The 17,771-nt window shown below is 38.4% G+C and overlaps 2 protein-coding genes across 2 annotated transcripts; one reads left to right on the forward strand and one right to left on the reverse strand.

Moving 5' to 3' along the window:
- Positions 1–124: 124 nt before the first annotated feature.
- LOC137961998 (probable inactive leucine-rich repeat receptor-like protein kinase At3g03770) lies at positions 125–4,902 on the reverse strand. Its single transcript, XM_068808683.1, has 7 exons — positions 2,728–4,902; positions 1,615–1,745; positions 1,196–1,436; positions 903–1,114; positions 775–827; positions 576–687; positions 125–494 (listed from the first exon to the last, which is right to left on the reverse strand). Exons 1-7 carry the CDS (start codon positions 4,079–4,081, stop codon positions 261–263), a joined length of 2,337 nt encoding a protein of 778 aa, XP_068664784.1. The 5' UTR covers positions 4,082–4,902; the 3' UTR covers positions 125–260.
- Positions 4,903–12,035: 7,133 nt separating this feature from the next.
- Positions 12,036–16,333, forward strand: LOC137962562 (nucleolar protein 56-like). Its single transcript, XM_068809500.1, has 8 exons — positions 12,036–12,461; positions 13,304–13,518; positions 13,621–13,778; positions 14,214–14,401; positions 14,479–14,731; positions 15,379–15,527; positions 15,616–15,762; positions 15,852–16,333. The coding sequence occupies exons 1-8, from the start codon at positions 12,257–12,259 to the stop codon at positions 16,211–16,213; spliced, it is 1,677 nt and encodes a 558-aa protein (XP_068665601.1). The 5' UTR covers positions 12,036–12,256; the 3' UTR covers positions 16,214–16,333.
- Positions 16,334–17,771: the final 1,438 nt, after the last annotated feature.

Consider the following 17,771-nt stretch of genomic DNA (forward strand, 5'->3'; position numbering starts at 1 on the left):
CGTGATCTTGGGAAGAAGCTCACATGTGTGACCAGAGATGCAAATTTTGAGGCTTTTGATCATCTGAAGTGTCGACGAGAGAAAAAAAAAAAACTAATGGCACTCGTAGTACTTTGTGAAGTCGTCGGCCAAAACATTACACGATCATCATGCATTATTACAAATTATATTACAATTTCGGAGTTACAAAAAAAAAAAAAAATTTACTAGAGCTCGATGTTTGATTTTTCATCTTATCTACAGCTTGTTTCTGAAACAAACTATGCCTCTGGAGCCAATTCCGATTTCTGATCTCCATCACCCGTTGCTTGGACTTGAGCAGCGTACTGCAGGTTCCAGATCACATCTTCTATGGACGGGCGAACAGAGGATTCCGGAGAAATGCATTTATTTGTAATTGAGATTACAATAGATAACGATTCTTCGCAGGAAGTTGTGAGTACAATCGCATCCACTATCTTTTTACGACCATCTTGGCTACTAAATGATGATGCCTGCAAGAAGAAACCGGGTTGCCAAATTTAATGGTTTTGGCTTAAATACAAAGCCTAAATGATTTTTCAGTCTGGACTTACCATCTCATTAAGCACAAACGCTTCTTCCTTCTCAGATACTGTACCCCCAACTAGTGCTTCAAGCAATATCAAACCAAAGCTGTAAACGTCGTCCTGCAACTTCTTCAATTGCCTGAAAACGGATATCAAAATCAAGCTCCAGTCATACTTCAATAGCCCCACTTTTTGGTGAACAGAGCTGAAAAAGAGAGATTCTTACCATGAGTGTGCTTGGCTCTCAATGAGAGATGATTTATGACCCTCTGCCTTAGCCTACAAAAAAAAACACGCCAAAGAGTAAGTGCAACCGGAATTATATAGAAGTTAAACTGGAGATTTAGAGCAGACCTCAAGTTTGTCGATTTCTTCTGTAATAATGGAAAGCCCATAGTCACTAAGTTTTGCCACACAATGTTCATCAAGCAAGACATTGTTGGCCTTCAATCGATTGCTGAAGAAACCAGGAATTATTCCAGTATGTAGAAAGTGTACAGCTTTGGCAACACCTATCAGAACAGCCAATCTCTCTGACCATTTAAGAACCTTATCTGGATTGCTCTCTGCTTGAGTAAGGGATGGTGTCAAAACTAAGAAAGAAAAATAACTGCAAAGCAGATGATGGGAAATTTATAAAGGTTTACCACATAGCCGAGACTGTAGATTTCCATTTGGCACATATTCATAAATGAGGAAAACACGATTGATACTAGTATCGTTGTATGAGCCATCAATGCAGTGCCCCCGAAGACAAACTAAATGTGGATGGCGGAGCTTTGACAGTAAATCTAGTCGAAGTTTAAGATTCCGAATGGAGTACCGCTTAAACAACGCTAAACATCGTATTGCCACATAGGCTCCATTCTCCAATCTTCCCTTGTAAAGCTGAAAAATTATGTATGTCATCAGGTACTACAGAACAATTATATTTGGAGGGCTGATTAGTTTCTAGCCTCTCCTTTTCGCTGACACATACTGGTTCAATAGATGCTTGAAGGTCAAGGTAATTGATAGAAGAGAGCCAGATTTTAGTTAGCCTTTACATCACCAATGAAATGCATACCTTCCCAGTTGAACCATTCCCCAGATATGATGATTGGTCGAAATTGTTTGTTGCTTCATTTAACTCTTCCAGAGAAAATAATCTGTAAACAGGTGAACCTTGTGTCCCTAATTTCGCTTGCGAAATATATCCTGGCAAATAATAATAATACAAAAGAATCAAAATGACAAATTCTTGAAAATGAGTTATAAATTGTTTCAAAGTAGTTAAGTTTAGGACACCCACAGACAAGAAAGAGGAGCGATACACAAATCTAAGACGACTTATCTGTAACCATCCAAAATATGGACAACATCAATATTCTTGTTTCTTTCCTTTTTATTTTATTTTCCCCCTTCAGTAGACTACTAATGGCTATGCATCTATGAAGGTCACCCTTATCAAGTTAAGCTCCCAATATATTTCACTGACAAACTTATGTTTCCATCAAAGCCACGACTTCGACTTTGTCACCAAGGAACACCATTGCAGTTTCCACTGGTGACAGATTATAGATATTTAAACAATAGATGGTGAAGCTCAGGCACAGCATCAATCCTTGAAATTAGTTCAAAAACTCATCTAGTGGAGGAACCTATATTCCAATACCAACTGCCAGAATTTGAATGCCTCATACAGATATTTTCCCAATTAAATTTATCAATATTCTTTTTTAAGTGTCTTTCAACTGATTGTTTCCTTGTCCAGTTTACTAATTCACCAAGCTAATTCCTTCATCAAGTTTTGTAATATTTACTTCCGAACTAAAAGTCACCTAAACATTGACACCTTGTTTCCACTCACTACAACAGGCGTATATGTATGCCTTCGCAAGCACTACCTCTTGTTTTACAGTCATCCCCACAGGAAATTACTACCTCAGATAAAGTCCACAGTGAATTTTGTGACCTTTTGCATCAGAAATGGACACCCTTTGTATTATTCTTTCCATCAATCGGTATCCCCTATTAAGAGTTCCAAGGAACTATCTTTGAGTGGATATACCCATTAAGCACTTTTGAGTCAGTCAGAAGGAACGAAGAAAGATGATGGGAAAACATATTAATGAAATCAACAGAATCTCGAAAATATGTGCTTAAAAAGTAGAATTTTAGAAAGAAGGCAGTAACTTACTTGAATTGGCAAGAAGCTCAGAAGAGAACCCCGTTGGAGTGTTTGCTGGTAGAGCTTTTGGCAATAAATGCTGTTCTGCTAACCCACGCGAACAATATCTTCTGCAGAACAGCAAAAGTGCTAGTGCCGATAGAAACATAACAATTACAACTCCACCAATAACACCAACTAAAGCTCCTATACCTTTATGCCTTGATTCTTTTATAACCTTACCGGCTTCTTTGCAAAACGATTCCTCATTTTGATGTCCGGGATCATCAGATAAACAATTGCCACCAAATTTTACAACCCTTTTATCCCATCTGGAGCTCAAGCAAGAGGGTAGCGCACCTGTCAATCTGTTGGTAGAAATATCTACATAACCCAGTGCATTGCTGCAATGTAGCCCCTTTGGGAGAGACCCGCTTAGCTGATTGAATTCCAGGTTCAAATAACTAATGTTCGGCAGTGAGAATAATGAGGAAGGAGGCATCCCGTGGAGCAGATTGAATGAGAGATCTAGGTGTTGAAGCCGAAGCAATTCGCCAAATCGCTTTGGTATTTCATCAGCTAAGGAGTTTCGGCTGAGAAGAATGGTAACCAAGCTCTTGGGCATGTTTGTCAATCCTGTACTTAACCTGTTCTCTCTCAAATCCAATACTTCAAGGCTGCTCAAGCCACTTAGATCAGGTATACCCCCCGAAACATGATTTTCCGAAAGAGCCAGATCTGTAAGATTCTTAATTCGACCCACTGAGTCCGGCAATGGCCCCGTAAGCTTATTACTCTTCAAGCTCAAGAATGTCAGATTTGGCAAGGAATCAAACCAGTCGGGCACAGTACCGTTAAAGAAGTTATTGTCCAGAGTCAAAGTTTGAAGATTCGTCATGGCGGAAATTTTAGGAGGAATAGAGCCATACAGGAAATTTGAGCTTAAATCAAGAACCTCAAGAGAATATAGACGGTGAATTTTCTCTGGAAGAGGACCCCATAAACCCAGTGAGACCAAGCAAACAACTCTCAAGCTAGACAACCTTGTCAAAGTAGTGATGAAGGAATCTACTGAGAAACGTTCAGAAAGAGTCTGATCGCGAAGTGCGAAGCCTTTGAAGCTACTAAAGTTACTAACTTTGACAGGTTTGTCGCCTACAATCCTTAGTTGCGTAACCGAGATTCCTTCGCAGGCAATGCTTAGAGTAAGGGAAGAAGGTGTATAGCAAAGGTCGTCATTTGACTGATTCCAAACATCAAGCATTTTGGGGTACTCCAAATGTTTCCTAAGCTGTAGTAGCACCTGGGTCTGAGAAGTCTGTAATTGGTGGGTAGCAGTGATGAAGATAAATAACGAAAAACAGATGAAGCTTAGTCTTCCCATTAGGAACTCGAACAGGAATTTTCAAGGACAAGATGGGAAACGGCCGTATGTTACACACAACCACCCCCAGAGAGATCTGTGGTTGTTTGAAACGAACTACCCAGGTCCTCAAAATTCAAGGCTAAAGAAGGATGCAGAACAACAACTTGGACTGCTTACGATAAACCCACGAGACGATTGTTAAAAACTTGAAAGACAGTAGAACATTGACGATTAAGCAACAGTTTCGTCCTCGGAGTTCGAGAAAGAAGCCTCCTTTCTTGAGAGCTCGGTAGCGCAACTTTTGGAAAAGATACCGGATTCTCTTAAGCTCCAAAAAAGGAGAAGAACAGCAAAAATTCTTCAAATCCCCGAAAGAAACGACCTCTACTACATTCTTTTCTGCGAACAATCAATGAAGCCAACAAAGATTAGATGACGAGAAGCACCCCGTTGGATGCAAAGAAAGCTTTCTTCTTTCCACATCGATATTAAACTTTCAGGAGCCAAGAGTTGATGGTCGCCCAGGTGAGAATGACGTTTCAAATCAAATTAGTGACGACAGACAGGTAAGGGTAGGGTTGTACCAAAACTGGCTAACTGCCCTGTTGGAAGGCTTTTACAGCAACCACATGCTCGTCTTCATTGAGCACAATGAGAGTTTGTCTTTTCTTTTCTCCGTTAATAATGGAAACGGGTACGCCAAGGCGAAAAGATGAGCTCTCTCTTACCCAAAAGCACGAGCCCTCCCTCCGCCTCCTGTTGTCTCTTCTATCACTGGCGTGGTCTGTTCTCTGTACTATCTCTCCCCTCCTTGCAGTGAGAAAACAGAATAGAAGCGGTTACAAGGAAAGTAGGAAACGAAAATGAGCCCGGAATCCAAAGTCCGGACCCGTCCCCCGCCTTTTTAACTTTCAAGTCCATTATGACAAAAATGCCCCTCTTAAAGGAAGATAATTCCGTCTGAAAGAACGAGAATCAAAATGCCTTTGAATTCTCGGAACTTGGGCAGAATTTTTTTAATTTTCAGGTGGGCCCCAGAACAGTTGTCTTAGATTTCGAATCTCTATTTTTTTTGTGTTTTTTTATTCAAAATCTTCAAGATTGCCCAAAGAGTAGCTCATTTTTACATAAGTACCACTGATGACCAAATCATGAGGGATGGAAATCTGAGTCTTTCTACTTTCCATGACTCCATCACCTTGATTCCGCTTTTATCAGAAAAAACAATCACGATTGATTGAAGGGTTTGATGTTCTTGGTGGCATAAAAACAAACAGCTTGTGGGTAACCCGCCGTACTGGATATTCAATACCATCAATGAGATCAAATCCACTCCAGCTGAAATCAATGACTTGTATTGACTTCCGGCAAGCATGATTCCCTCAAGCAGGAGCCGCCATTAATACTACTGTACAGAGACACTGCTGTGGAAGGAAGAAAAGCTGAGAAACCTTGTTTTGACATGAATTTACTCTTTCTTTTACTCAGTAGGTTCTGGTTGGGCGAATTGAAGGCTGGGCAGAACATCGAGTACCAGTGAAAACGATTTCGAGAGCAATTGACTGATCGGGAGGCTGGACCATATTGCGATTCAAACAAAGACGAGAAGTTGCTATTAGGGGCTCAGGGAAGATGTCATCGTTTCTGAACTTTACTGGGTCCATGAAATGAATGGGATTGTATGAATGAAAGTGATTTTCCACGTCTTCTTCCTTGGGTGGAAAGGGATTTCCCGCATCCAAAGCTAGCAAAAGAGACAGCAGACATGGTTTTAGAATCCCTGCCGACAATAGCCAGGTGGACTGAAGGCCATGCCGAAGCAGATGTTTGAGAAAGTCGAAGCTGATCAGTCACTTGCCATAAGAAGTCTCTCAACAGTAACAGAACGAACTGTGAATTGCGATCACTTCGAAACAATTTCTTTGATCGATTTAGTCGAACACCCTGTTTTTACTATGCGAAGATGTCGAGCCTGTGAACCAAGGAACAGTAGAAGGGTATAAGAGAGCTTGCATTTATTGAGGTTGAGTGGCAGGTCGAGGGTAAAAATCCAAGCTGTCGCATTTGAAGTGATGAGAACTCCATTTTAAATTAATAGAGAATTTCAAGTTCGTGATAATAGAATCGAGCTTCGAGCCATGTTCGAATAGCACGGTTTATGCTCGTTTAAGTAATCGAGCCAAACTCGAGTGAACTACAGTTTGGTTCGCAAGCTCTCAAATCAGCTCAGTTAACAAATAAAACCCCTTCGCCTTTCTGGACTCGACAACGAAGGGCTTTCGATGGGAGGGGAGCTTCATCGTTTCGATTTCGACGGGAAGGAGCTTCGTCATTTCGAAAATGGTGGGCACATAGAATAGCACATGAGTCAGCGAAGGGGCACATATGAGAGAGACATCACTGAAGAGCTCTTTTTGTGATCTGCTTACTGGCTAGATCAGACTGTCTGTACCCTTGCTAACTCTGTCTTACTGGGCCAAAGCATTTTTCAATCGATTGAGAGGTCAAAACAAAAGCACAATGGGAAGTGGGAGACAGGCTTGAGGTCCCTGCTAGGTCTGAGTGGTGTTTACCAATTTGGTTGGTTTATTTGTGCTATGATCAACCCCGCCAAAGAGCATTGGTGGGAGAGTATTGTAACCCCGCCTGAGTTTGGTGTTAAGGTTGAGGCGGTTGGTAAGGTCAAGGTTCTATGCATTGAGCAGGTTCGACTCGATGCTTGAAAATTCAAAGAAGATAACAGCAAATGAGCAAAAAAGAATGAATGGAAAGAAGGCTGTCGCCAGCTGGTCTTTTCGAGTGGATAAGGAGGAGAGAGGAGAGGATGGTGGTCGAGGGCGGAGACGATTGGCCGTCAATTCCCACCACTTTTTGGGTCCAGTTACTCCAGAACATCCGCCGTCACCATTTACTGTTCGTCACCAGAAGTGGTGGAGATACAGGTGTCATAGGCAGTATGCCTCTCGCAAAGCGTGCTAGCCTATCGTCTTCCTCATGCCCAAAGGATATTTTCTCCAAGCAGGGGCAACTAGCAGGTGCCGCTGATGCCTCCCAGGCATCTGACAAGAGCCTTGATGGTGTCCGGTGACTTTACTGAGCACCTGAGACTAAAAAAATTAGAGAGAAGTAGAAAAAACGAAGGAAAAATGAGGGAAAATAAGAAAATTGAAAAAAACGGAAGAAAAAAGAGCCTCTTAGTCGGCAGAGGAAAACAACGTAAGAGGTCCGACAACGACGAAAATTTTCAGCTATGTTCGTCCCAAACCCAGAAATTGAAATAAAAAAAAACAAATAGGGCTTTTTACCAAAATAACTATTTTAAAAAACATATTTTAAAAAATAATTACACTAATTGAATTATTTTGAAAAATATCTAATTTTAATCGGTCTATGGTACATGTGTACAATCAAAGACAACACGTAAACTTTGACTGCTTACGTGTCACCACATCATCAGTGCGTGAGGGTAAATGAACACATGACTGTGTCATTATTCTGAAATCAAACCAAATAAAAAAAATTATTCAAAATTTTTATCATTAAAAAAATCAAATACGTTTTTTATTACCTTATATCTAAAATAATAAATTATTAAAAAATCTAATAAACAATTAAAAAATTAACTCTTATTTATTTAACACCATTTAATATCAATTAAAATATTTATTAATTAAAAAAATTATCGTTACACTTTTTATTACTTTATATTTTAAAAAATAAAAAATAAAATAAGTATACTAATTAGATTTAAAATATTTAGAAATTTAAAATATTTATAAATAGAAAAAATCTTACTCTTACCCATTTATTATCGATTTCAAATATTTATAAATTAAAAAAATTATACAAAATTTTATTTTAGAGTTTAAAAATACAATTTATTTGTATACTTTTTATCACCTTATTTAAAAATAATAAATTATTAACAAATTATTATTTAATTAAAAATCATACAACACCTTTTATTATAAATTTAAAATATTTATTAACTAAAAAAATATGAAAATTTTATTTGAGTTTAACAAATAAATGTATAGATAAATTTGTGGTTTAAAGCCCTTTCCATGTTGTAGGTTTAAAGCCCTTGATGGAAGTATTGAAGCAGAAAATATTAAGTTGTGATCACAACACAAGGGAGAGAGTAAATGTTATACATATCGATGATGTCAAAGAGATTATTAATGAAATTACATTTCTTGAACCAAGTTATAGCACACCCAATTTTTCTAACAACCTTCCAAGGCATACCATACAGGCTGTAAAGCAAACCCAACATAGAGGACAAACCTCATTTATTTAGCAAGATAATATTATGCAATCACCAAGTATAGAAGTTGTCTCAATAGCCAAAGGTACACCTAGCTCATTTGTGTAGCCAGATTAAGAGGTTGACTGAGCCGGTGTAAGTGAGAAAATCAATTTTTTTGTACTTGGGTACTGACCCTCCTCTTTGTGCCGATAGACCATTGCGCCCGGAATGTTATTCTCTCCCTCGTTTGTACGAGTGTTCTTCTATCCTTTGTGTAGTGTTTGGGGTCGGTTTAATCCCGTCACGATCTCAAAAACTCTCTTTGTGATCTATTCCATCGTCTCTGCCATTTCGAGTTTCGTTTTCTGCTGGCAAGGTTTCTTAGTTCTTCTCTGTGGGACGGGGGGACGGGTCCCATATGTTACTTGATACCAATATGTTAGTGTCCAAAGTTATGGATCGCCTGACACCGCGAGGGCGAGATGGACTGATCTGAAAGTAACATAATGATTTTAATTCCCGGGTATGCTCGTCACTATTGGCAGGTCTGGACAGCGGCAGTAACAGAGTGATTTTAATTAAATCCTCCCGTGTATGCTCGTCACTAGTGGCAGATCTGGACAACAGCAGTAACAGAGATTTTAATTAAATCCTCCCGGGTATGCTCGTCTCTGTTAGCAGCCGTGGGCTGCTGGAAATTACTCGGTCGGGATCGTGACTCTCTTCTGAACTTGGTGGACCGGGAATACCCTCTGGTATGCTCAGAATATGAACAGCAAGTAGGCTGCTGGGGGTTCGACGACTGAGCAGCAATCCATTGCTGTCTGGCGAAAATTCAACAACACTTCCATGCCGTCGTCGTGCTCAGGAACAATCCACAAGACCCACCTTCGGTTTCTGCTCTGCTATAGGGAGACTCCACTTCTGGCTGCTCTCCGACCACCTCAGCAGCAACACCCCAAGGTGTTGGTTCGTCTTCCCAGTTCCTGTTTCTGCTGTAAAACACCACGACCAGCAGCACCTGAAACCAGAGATGGCACGAGCTACTGTTCAGTGAATAGATCTGTGGAAAAGGTAGGATTAACAGCAAAAGGGAAAGATTAGGGGGGATAACTAGAGCTCAAGGGGAACTCCAGAGCTCTAGAAGGAGAACTTGCATCCTGTTTGGAGACAAAATAATACTTAGATTTTTCATTTTCCCATCTCCCCTCTACAAATACTTCACGCCAGCCATAGTTCAGGGTGAAAATTACAAAAATACCCATGAGGCATATTTAAACAAAAATATAATAAAAACAACAATATAATTAAAGGATCCAGTACCCAATGACTCACCCACAGTGCCGCTGAGTTACACGGCTCGCTATCGAGTTCATAACATATATATTCCAACACTCTCCCTCAAGTTTGGAGGTAATAGTAGTTATCCCAATTTGAACCAATACTCAACAACTCGGTAGATATAAATAACAACTTGGTGGTCATGATACCAATACTTTCTGCGTATAATCAACAACTTTGGATACCAACAACATAATGGAATGAACTCGGTTGAATTAGAATAAACCGAGGATAGAGTTGCACAATTCAAAGATCTATGCTGGCATTACCAATCTTTATTTCGAGATTAATCTCACAGGATCAAATAGAAATCACATGATTCAAGGAATATGGAAAGATTATCTTTGGATAATAATTTCTAGTTTGTACCCTTTCCGTATAAGAGATTTCAGTTTCTACTATTGCTGAATGCTAACCAAGAGTGCTGCTTTTGTTGCTACTCCCAACACTGCATGAATTGCCAAAAACTCACTCTTCCTTTGAGGGATCAATACCAACAGACATAGATAAGTGTGGTAGAGGTAAGCATGATACAATCTACCATGGAGTTTGGCACGTTGGCTAGAATAATAAGGAAGATATCATAGTTCAACTGCTACAAATATTCTAAAAAAAGAGAGGAAAGCAAGATACAGAACCGAGAGTCTTGTTTCTTATCTTCGCATCAAACTGCAACGTCCACTATCTCAATCAGCAAGACTTTCCAGAATAATATCTAGAATAATAGTAGAGTTTTTTTCCTAATTTACGGCAATTTGAAATATTGCCAGCTCTGCTTGATGTTTTGTGACTGAAACGAAAACGTTCCAAACAGAAAAGAAATTACCCGTCAATACAGCAATAGCTTGACGATAACTCTTCTCAATCAATGGAAGTCTTTATCTCAAGATCTTAGCAGTTTTTTTGTGCACGACTTCATCAAGCTGTGAATTTCGAACAGAGACATAAGATAACAATGGTATGCTGGTTTGCATCAATCTTTCTTAACAGAAGGGCTCATTAAGAGATGACAACGAAACAGGTGGAGGTGGTCAAGAAATAACAAAGAGGATTCATAATTGTTGACACAGTAGTACCGAAGCAGCAACCATGGAAGCCACAAACAAACCCATTCTCTTCATCGAAAAAAATCCCAAACAGAGTTAAAACTGCTTTTGTAGTGACTTAGAACATTACCAGACCCCACAAACTAATGGAAGTTGTTCCCGACTACTATTACTTAGAATTCTGAACCTCTGCTGTTAAAGAACAATAACTATCATGTGGCAGTAGTCTTTAACAGAAAACCATCGTTTTGCAGCAATAACCACCTCTCGTACCATTTCTTTTACAACAACAACAATCCTCTTCCATTTTGAATTCTATAACAGGGAAACTAACTTTTGGAATGAAGAAAAAAGAAAAAACCTTAGCAGCCAAATAGTGTGATTAGGGTTGAGTTCAATGACATTCTTCCCTCCATGGAGAGTTCCTTTGAATTTGTGGAAAAAAAAAAAACTTACAAGCTAAGTAATGAAGCACGAAACAAAAAACCTTATACCGATATGGGTTCTTAACTTAAAACATAGAAAAGAGCATCAACTAATGGATCATCTACCAAGAAGCATCTGAAGTTTTTTCAAAGAGAAGAACTCATTTACATAGCAACATCTAACAAAATCATTGAAGGGGTATTTTTATCCATTTACATATCAAAAAGGTGTTTCGGTGATGTTAACCAAAATTATCAAATGGTCACCATAGGACCGTACAATATGTTCCTAGCACAAAATCATTTTAGATTAAATTAAAAATTATATGTATTTTTTTTTACATATAGGGGCATTTAGGTGAATTTAGTAAAAAATATCCAAATTGCCATTAGCATACGAATATGTATTTTATTAGGAAATTGAATTCATAAAGCCTTTTTTATGTATTTATGTCTAAAAATATATTAATAATTTTTAATTCTGAAATACGATACATGATTATCCTCGAGCGACATAATATTCATCCATATTTAAAAAATAACATAAATTTTTTAAAAATAATTACATAGCTAATAAGATGATGTTTTTATATTTTGTACTATTTATATATGTTTCAATTAAACCCAAAAAAAATTAACATTATAATTTAAATATCGAATAAAAAAAACTCTTCAGCTTACCAAATAATTTGTATTAAAAATAATTATGGATGCTAAAAATACGTATTTAACATAGTATGCCACGTAGTTTGCTCAATACGGCATACAAAAAGCGCTCCAAATTCGGACGGTCCGCACACGGCGACTAATATCGGGCCGGGCCGGACTCCGGAGATCAATTTTCTGCTGCCATGTCTAGGAGTCAAAACTGGAGCATCTAGTCTACAGTCTACAGTTCTCTCTGCCCTAACTCTTAAAACCTACAAGTGATAAAACCCTAACGCGCAATGAATATTTTATTCTGAAAGTGCTATTCCTTCAATGTTTCCCACGAAAATGACGGCTCCAATAAAACCCTAGCTCTGCGTCGTCTCTTTTTCTTCCCTCTCCCCTCTCAAAACCTTTTACCATTGGAAGCGGAAAGAGGGGCGAAGCTACGCCTCTTCCATTGGTATTATAATATCTCTCTACGATGGCTTTGTATCTTCTTTTCGAATCGGCTTCTGGTTACTCTCTGTTTCTTGCACATGGCATCGATGAAATCGGGCAGAACACGGAAGCAGTTCGAAATTCTGTTCTTGATCTCACTCGCTTCGGCAAGGTTGTGAAGCTTAACGCCTTTGTGCCGTTCTCCTCAGCATTGGACGCTCTCAATCAATGTAACGCCGTCTCTGAAGGTGGGTATGGAGTGGTAATGTAGAATCTGGTTTACTTGAGGTATCTCGGGTTGTTCAGAGTCTGTTGTTCGGTTGCGTCGACATTTTGAGTGTTTTCTGTTGCCATCCTTCGACTTTTTCCATTTTGGAGGTTATCAGTCATTAGAAATTGCTGAAATGTTGAACTGTGGGTATGTTATGTTAAAGACACCGAATTTCTGTATATTAGTGTTATTAATAAATGTTTGGTCTTCTGCGTGGTGCCTCTTTTTTTAACTCGACGTTTGCATTGTTTTATAGCCAAATGTAGCCATAATGGTCGCCCATTTGCTCTATGTTATTCTTCATACTCTTTTACTTCTCTTGTCAACGGATGATACCCTTAATTAGGCGTCGTCAGCTAAACTCGGCTGATAGAAGGATTCTGACAAACGACTTTTGAGTAGATGTCTAAAGTGCGCGGGGTCTTTTGTCATCCATGCTGAGAAGATAGTGTCCAGAATTCGCCTGTGCTCTGTTTGTAAGACTTACCATGGAAGCGATCTCTCTTTGCAAGTTATTTTCAAACGAGTTGGTCAATGCTGCTCCTCTTTTATGCACTTTCATGTTTTAAGTTTTTTGGCGTGAAAGATAAGAAGAACTTTGATTCTCATGCCTGTATATGGTTTTGTGAAGTTTTTATAGTGAAAGTTATTATGTTGGCATGCATCAGCTTAAGATGACAAGCTAGCACTAGATTCTAATTTATGGTGTTAAAGGGATAGGCTGTTAGCATTAGATCCTAATTTCTGATGTTAAATTGGTAGACTGTTCTAAGACTAATATCAGGAACCTGTCATGGTGCCAACTTTTTGGAGTTGCAGGGATTTTGACTGATGAACTGAGGAACTTTTTGGAGCTCAATCTCCCAAAAGTAAAGGAAGGTAAGAAACAAAAGTTTAGTCTTGGGGTTGCAGAGCCCAAGATTGGTTCACAAATTTTAGAAACTACCCAAATTCCATGCCAAAGTAATGAGTTTGTTCTTGAACTCCTGCGTGGTGTACGGCTGCATTTTGATAGGTTTATCAAAGACCTCAAGGTTTGTGTGCTAATTTGATCTGTTCATTTATTTATGTCCTTGCTGAGATGTACTGCTTATCCATGTTTTTTTTTCTTCTTCTTTCTTTTTCTCTGATTATAGACATCAGACCTGGAAAAAGCTCAGCTGGGTTTGGGACATAGTTATAGCAGAGCAAAGGTCAAGTTCAATGTCAACCGGGTGGATAATATGGTCATTCAGGCCATATTTCTTCTTGATACTCTTGACAAAGATATTAACTCTTTCTCCATGAGAGTCAGGTCCGCAACAATCCTCCGTGTTTTCTGTTTTTTTGAAGGTTGTTCTATTATAATTTGTATGAAATATCATTACAACTTAATTCTGATCCATGGAGGTTGCTGGTAATGTTTAATTTTGAGTAGTAGTAGGATTCAATTGTTGCCTTTTTGCTTGTCTGTCGAGGCAATTATAACTCTTTTGATTCTCTAAAGATGGGACAGTCATGAAATGTTAACATAATCATCATAAAAGCTTTATACGAACAGTGTTAGCAATGCTACACAAATGAATTTTCTTCATTCTGATGTATCATCTTTTCCATTTTCTCTATATGCTATTTATCTTTTTGTGTTCATATTGGGTCATCAAGTGGTATTAGTAAACCCTTCTTTGCGTCCCTTTTTGTGCTATGTTATTGTTTATTATTGAAATTGTTTGTGATTTATTTTCTGTAGAGAATGGTACTCTTGGCATTTTCCGGAGCTAGTAAAGATTGTTAATGACAATTATCTGTATGCAAAATGTGCAAAATTTATTGTCAACAAGGCAGAATTGTCTGAGGACAAAATTCCAGGTTTAGCAGAAATACTTGGTGATGAGGACAAAGCTAAAGAAATTGTGGAAGCAGCTAAAGCATCCATGGGTAAATGTCATGACTTGCATGTTTTTCCTCTTACTATGTTTAATTTAGTATTTATTGTTTTCTGTTAAAATTTTCAGGGCAGGACTTGTCTCCCATTGATTTGATCAATGTCCAACAATTTGCTCAGAGGGTAATGGATCTCTCAGAATACAGGAAAAAGCTTTATGATTATCTTGTCACTAAGATGAATGATATTGCACCAAACTTGGCATCTCTGATTGGTGAAGTTGTGGGGGCTCGTTTAATATCTCATGCTGGCAGCCTTACTAATTTAGCCAAGTGTCCTTCATCTACTCTTCAGATCCTTGGTGCAGAGAAAGCACTGTTCAGGTATGTTTCGTTCCTCAATCTGATAGTGTTAAATATCAGGTCTAAGTTCATTCTAAAAGGCTTGTCAAAGTTGAGGCCTTTTCCTCACTGATAATCATTAGTAACCATAAGATTTTTTCTAGCGTTAACCTCTTGTCTTTTTTTTTTTTATAAATATGATCAGACACGAGTACACCCCCATTATCCTAGTGAGACTTGAATCCTATAGCTCATACTGGAAACTCTTCATGTGACAGTTGAGCCAAAGGTCCAAGTCAACGTTGTTGAGGTTATTCCAACTAATACTTTACCGGGTCTGAGACATGGACAACATAAACATTGTACAGATTAAATAGGGCACAAACTGAGCTCATTAGATTAGACATTCTATTCTCATACCATGCTAAAGTTGGGTCTAAGTTCATCTCAATATGAGTAGCAGACATTAGCAGGTCTTTTCTTAACTAAGGATTACAGGTTTGTTATTCTGAATATATCTATGTAATCATTCCACAAATAGATTTCTTGTTATATTGGTTTGCTTGAAAGGCAAATGGTATTTCATTCCTCTTGAAGTATGTATGGTACTGTTTGTTACATCCTAAGGAAAATTTTGTTTCTGCCACTTTACTGCTCTGATTGTGGATAATTTTCGTTTTTTTTTCCAGGGCATTGAAAACCCGAGGAAATACTCCAAAATATGGACTTATTTTTCACTCTTCTTTCATTGGCCGTGCCTCAGCACGAAATAAAGGCCGCTTAGCTCATTATCTTGCAAACAAGTGTTCTATTGCATCTAGGATTGATTGTTTTTCTGGTTTGACCACTTATCTGACTTGTCTAGATTAATTATTTTTATGATGAAATCTTCTGTTCATGATGAATTGGACGCTTTGCAACTTCAGAGTCAAATTCAACTGTTTTTGGGGTAAAACTGCGTGAGCAAGTTGAGGAGAGACTGGATTTCTATGACAAAGGTGTTGCACCTCGCAAGAATTTGGATGTGATGAAAGCTGCGATTGAGGCCACACTAAAGGAAGATGGAGAAGAAGGTAAAAGACATCATTAGTTCTAAAGATCTGACTCCTCATAAACGTGTGGAGCTTGCATGTCATTTAATTGGCTGTCTAATGCAATGCAGATGAGAAGTCCAAAATGGATGTTGACCCTACCGAAACTACAGCAACTAAAAGCAAGAAAAAGAAATCCAAGGATGCAGCTATGGACGTAAAGCCCATAATGGAAGAAAAAGAAAATGGAGATGTTTCGGCGGAGCCTGAAACTGAGAAGAAAAAGAAGAAAAAAGAGAAGCGAAAGTTGGCTGAGCAAGAAGAAGTATCAGGAAAATCCGATGGAGTAAATGGGGTGGACACTGATCAGAATGGAACCGCCAAAAAGAAGAAAAAGAAGAAGACTGAGCAAGTAGAGGGAGAGGATCTTCAAACTGCTGGTGAATCCAAGAAGAAAAAGAAGAAGAAAGCTAAAAGTGAAGATGACGAGTGAGGAGCCTTTCTTGAGAACCATCAATTTGATATAATGCTAGCTATAATTTAACTGATGCCAGGAGATTTTATGTAATTTGAGCTTTAGGCGTGCTTCAATTTACATCCTCGTATATGAAAATTTTGTCCGACCAATTATTTTGTACAAGGTGATTATCTAATTTCCCAAAAAAAAAACCCAAAACATTTTATTTTATTTTATACCCTTCTGGTAATGGGATAATAGTTCCGATGCATAATCTGTAGCATTTTACTTCTCTTTTTGGCACTAAATTAGTTTTTGAAGCGTCGTTAAGCTTAAATGGATTTAACATTTCATGAACATTTTACATCCTTGATTTCTGGTTTGACACAGGTGATTCTTGCGAAGTCGAGTAGCAATGTCATTGTTTTGTTTAGAGTTGCTTTCTTTTACCTATTGTCAAGGTATCTAAGACCTAAAGAGGGTGTTTCTCTTGATGATTCTCCTCTCCTTTCCCTCTTCTAGGCTGAAGAGGTGGAAGTATGGCTTTAAACTGTTAAAACCAACACATTTTCTTTCACAAGAGATTAACTATCTGTAATTCGGCATAATTTTCCTTTCAGCTTTTGCAGGAACTTAAACTCATCAGCTGGTAAATCAGCTTTTCCCGCTCTATTCAACCAAAACCAGAACAGAAAACCAAAAGGGTCTACCGACATCATGAAGATGGAGATAAAGGATAATTTGTAACGGCATCTAAGTAGTCTCTCAAGTGCTGAGTTCAATTACTTTTTATTCTTTCCTAGACAAAGGGACCGTCCTCACTTTATTGAACACTCTCAGTGCATAGACCCACTCGTCAGCACTAAAACCCAACTAATCTGATTCATTTGCTTCAATCTGTAATCCTCCATGATGATTACTTTAATATGTGAAACAAGATTTGTTTAATCTCTTATACTTCCCCATCTCTGCAACTATCACCTTCCACTACTTTCTCTCTAACTTAAACAAACAGATTCTTCTATCTTATTGAATAATTATCAACCTTTGATCCTTGCTTCAAGTAAACAATCTCCACTTTCATCACGATTGCTTGAATTTCAAACTAATTTTCTCTTCTCTCTGAGATTTTTTGAGCTGCATCTTAGTGTAGAACAAAAGGACTACTGTTCTCCGAAAAAGAAAGTCTAATATGTAATGAAAGAAGTGTTATTTGAAATGGAATTTGCTCTCGAGTCTGAGAAATTTGAGACACAAGCAACAGAGGACAGAGGTGGTTGGTCTTAATGACATGATTCAACAGTACTCTTTATTGCAGCCTCTTTGTTCTCCAATTTGGGCTTCCAATGACATGAAATGGCTTACAGAAAGGGGCAAAGAGAAGCTTAAATAGTCTGAAGCATCTACTCTACTGTCTTTTACAAGCTACAAAACAGACATAAGCAGCCACTCGAATTTGGAAAAAGTGGTAGGGAGTGGTGCCGACAATGATCTTGCTTTCGCAACTAACTGCTGTGCTTAATGGTCCCAGAGTTTCTGGTATTTTGCAGAGTGGTGGGCGGTGGAGGTTCCAGTTATTGAAGGCAAACCCAAT

This window comes from Aristolochia californica, unplaced genomic scaffold (genome assembly GCF_029961685.1).
Source record: "Aristolochia californica isolate CCGP_79_NKW_82.1479 unplaced genomic scaffold, dmAriCali1.0.hap1 SCAF_4, whole genome shotgun sequence".
Taxonomy (NCBI): Eukaryota; Viridiplantae; Streptophyta; class Magnoliopsida; order Piperales; family Aristolochiaceae; genus Aristolochia; species Aristolochia californica.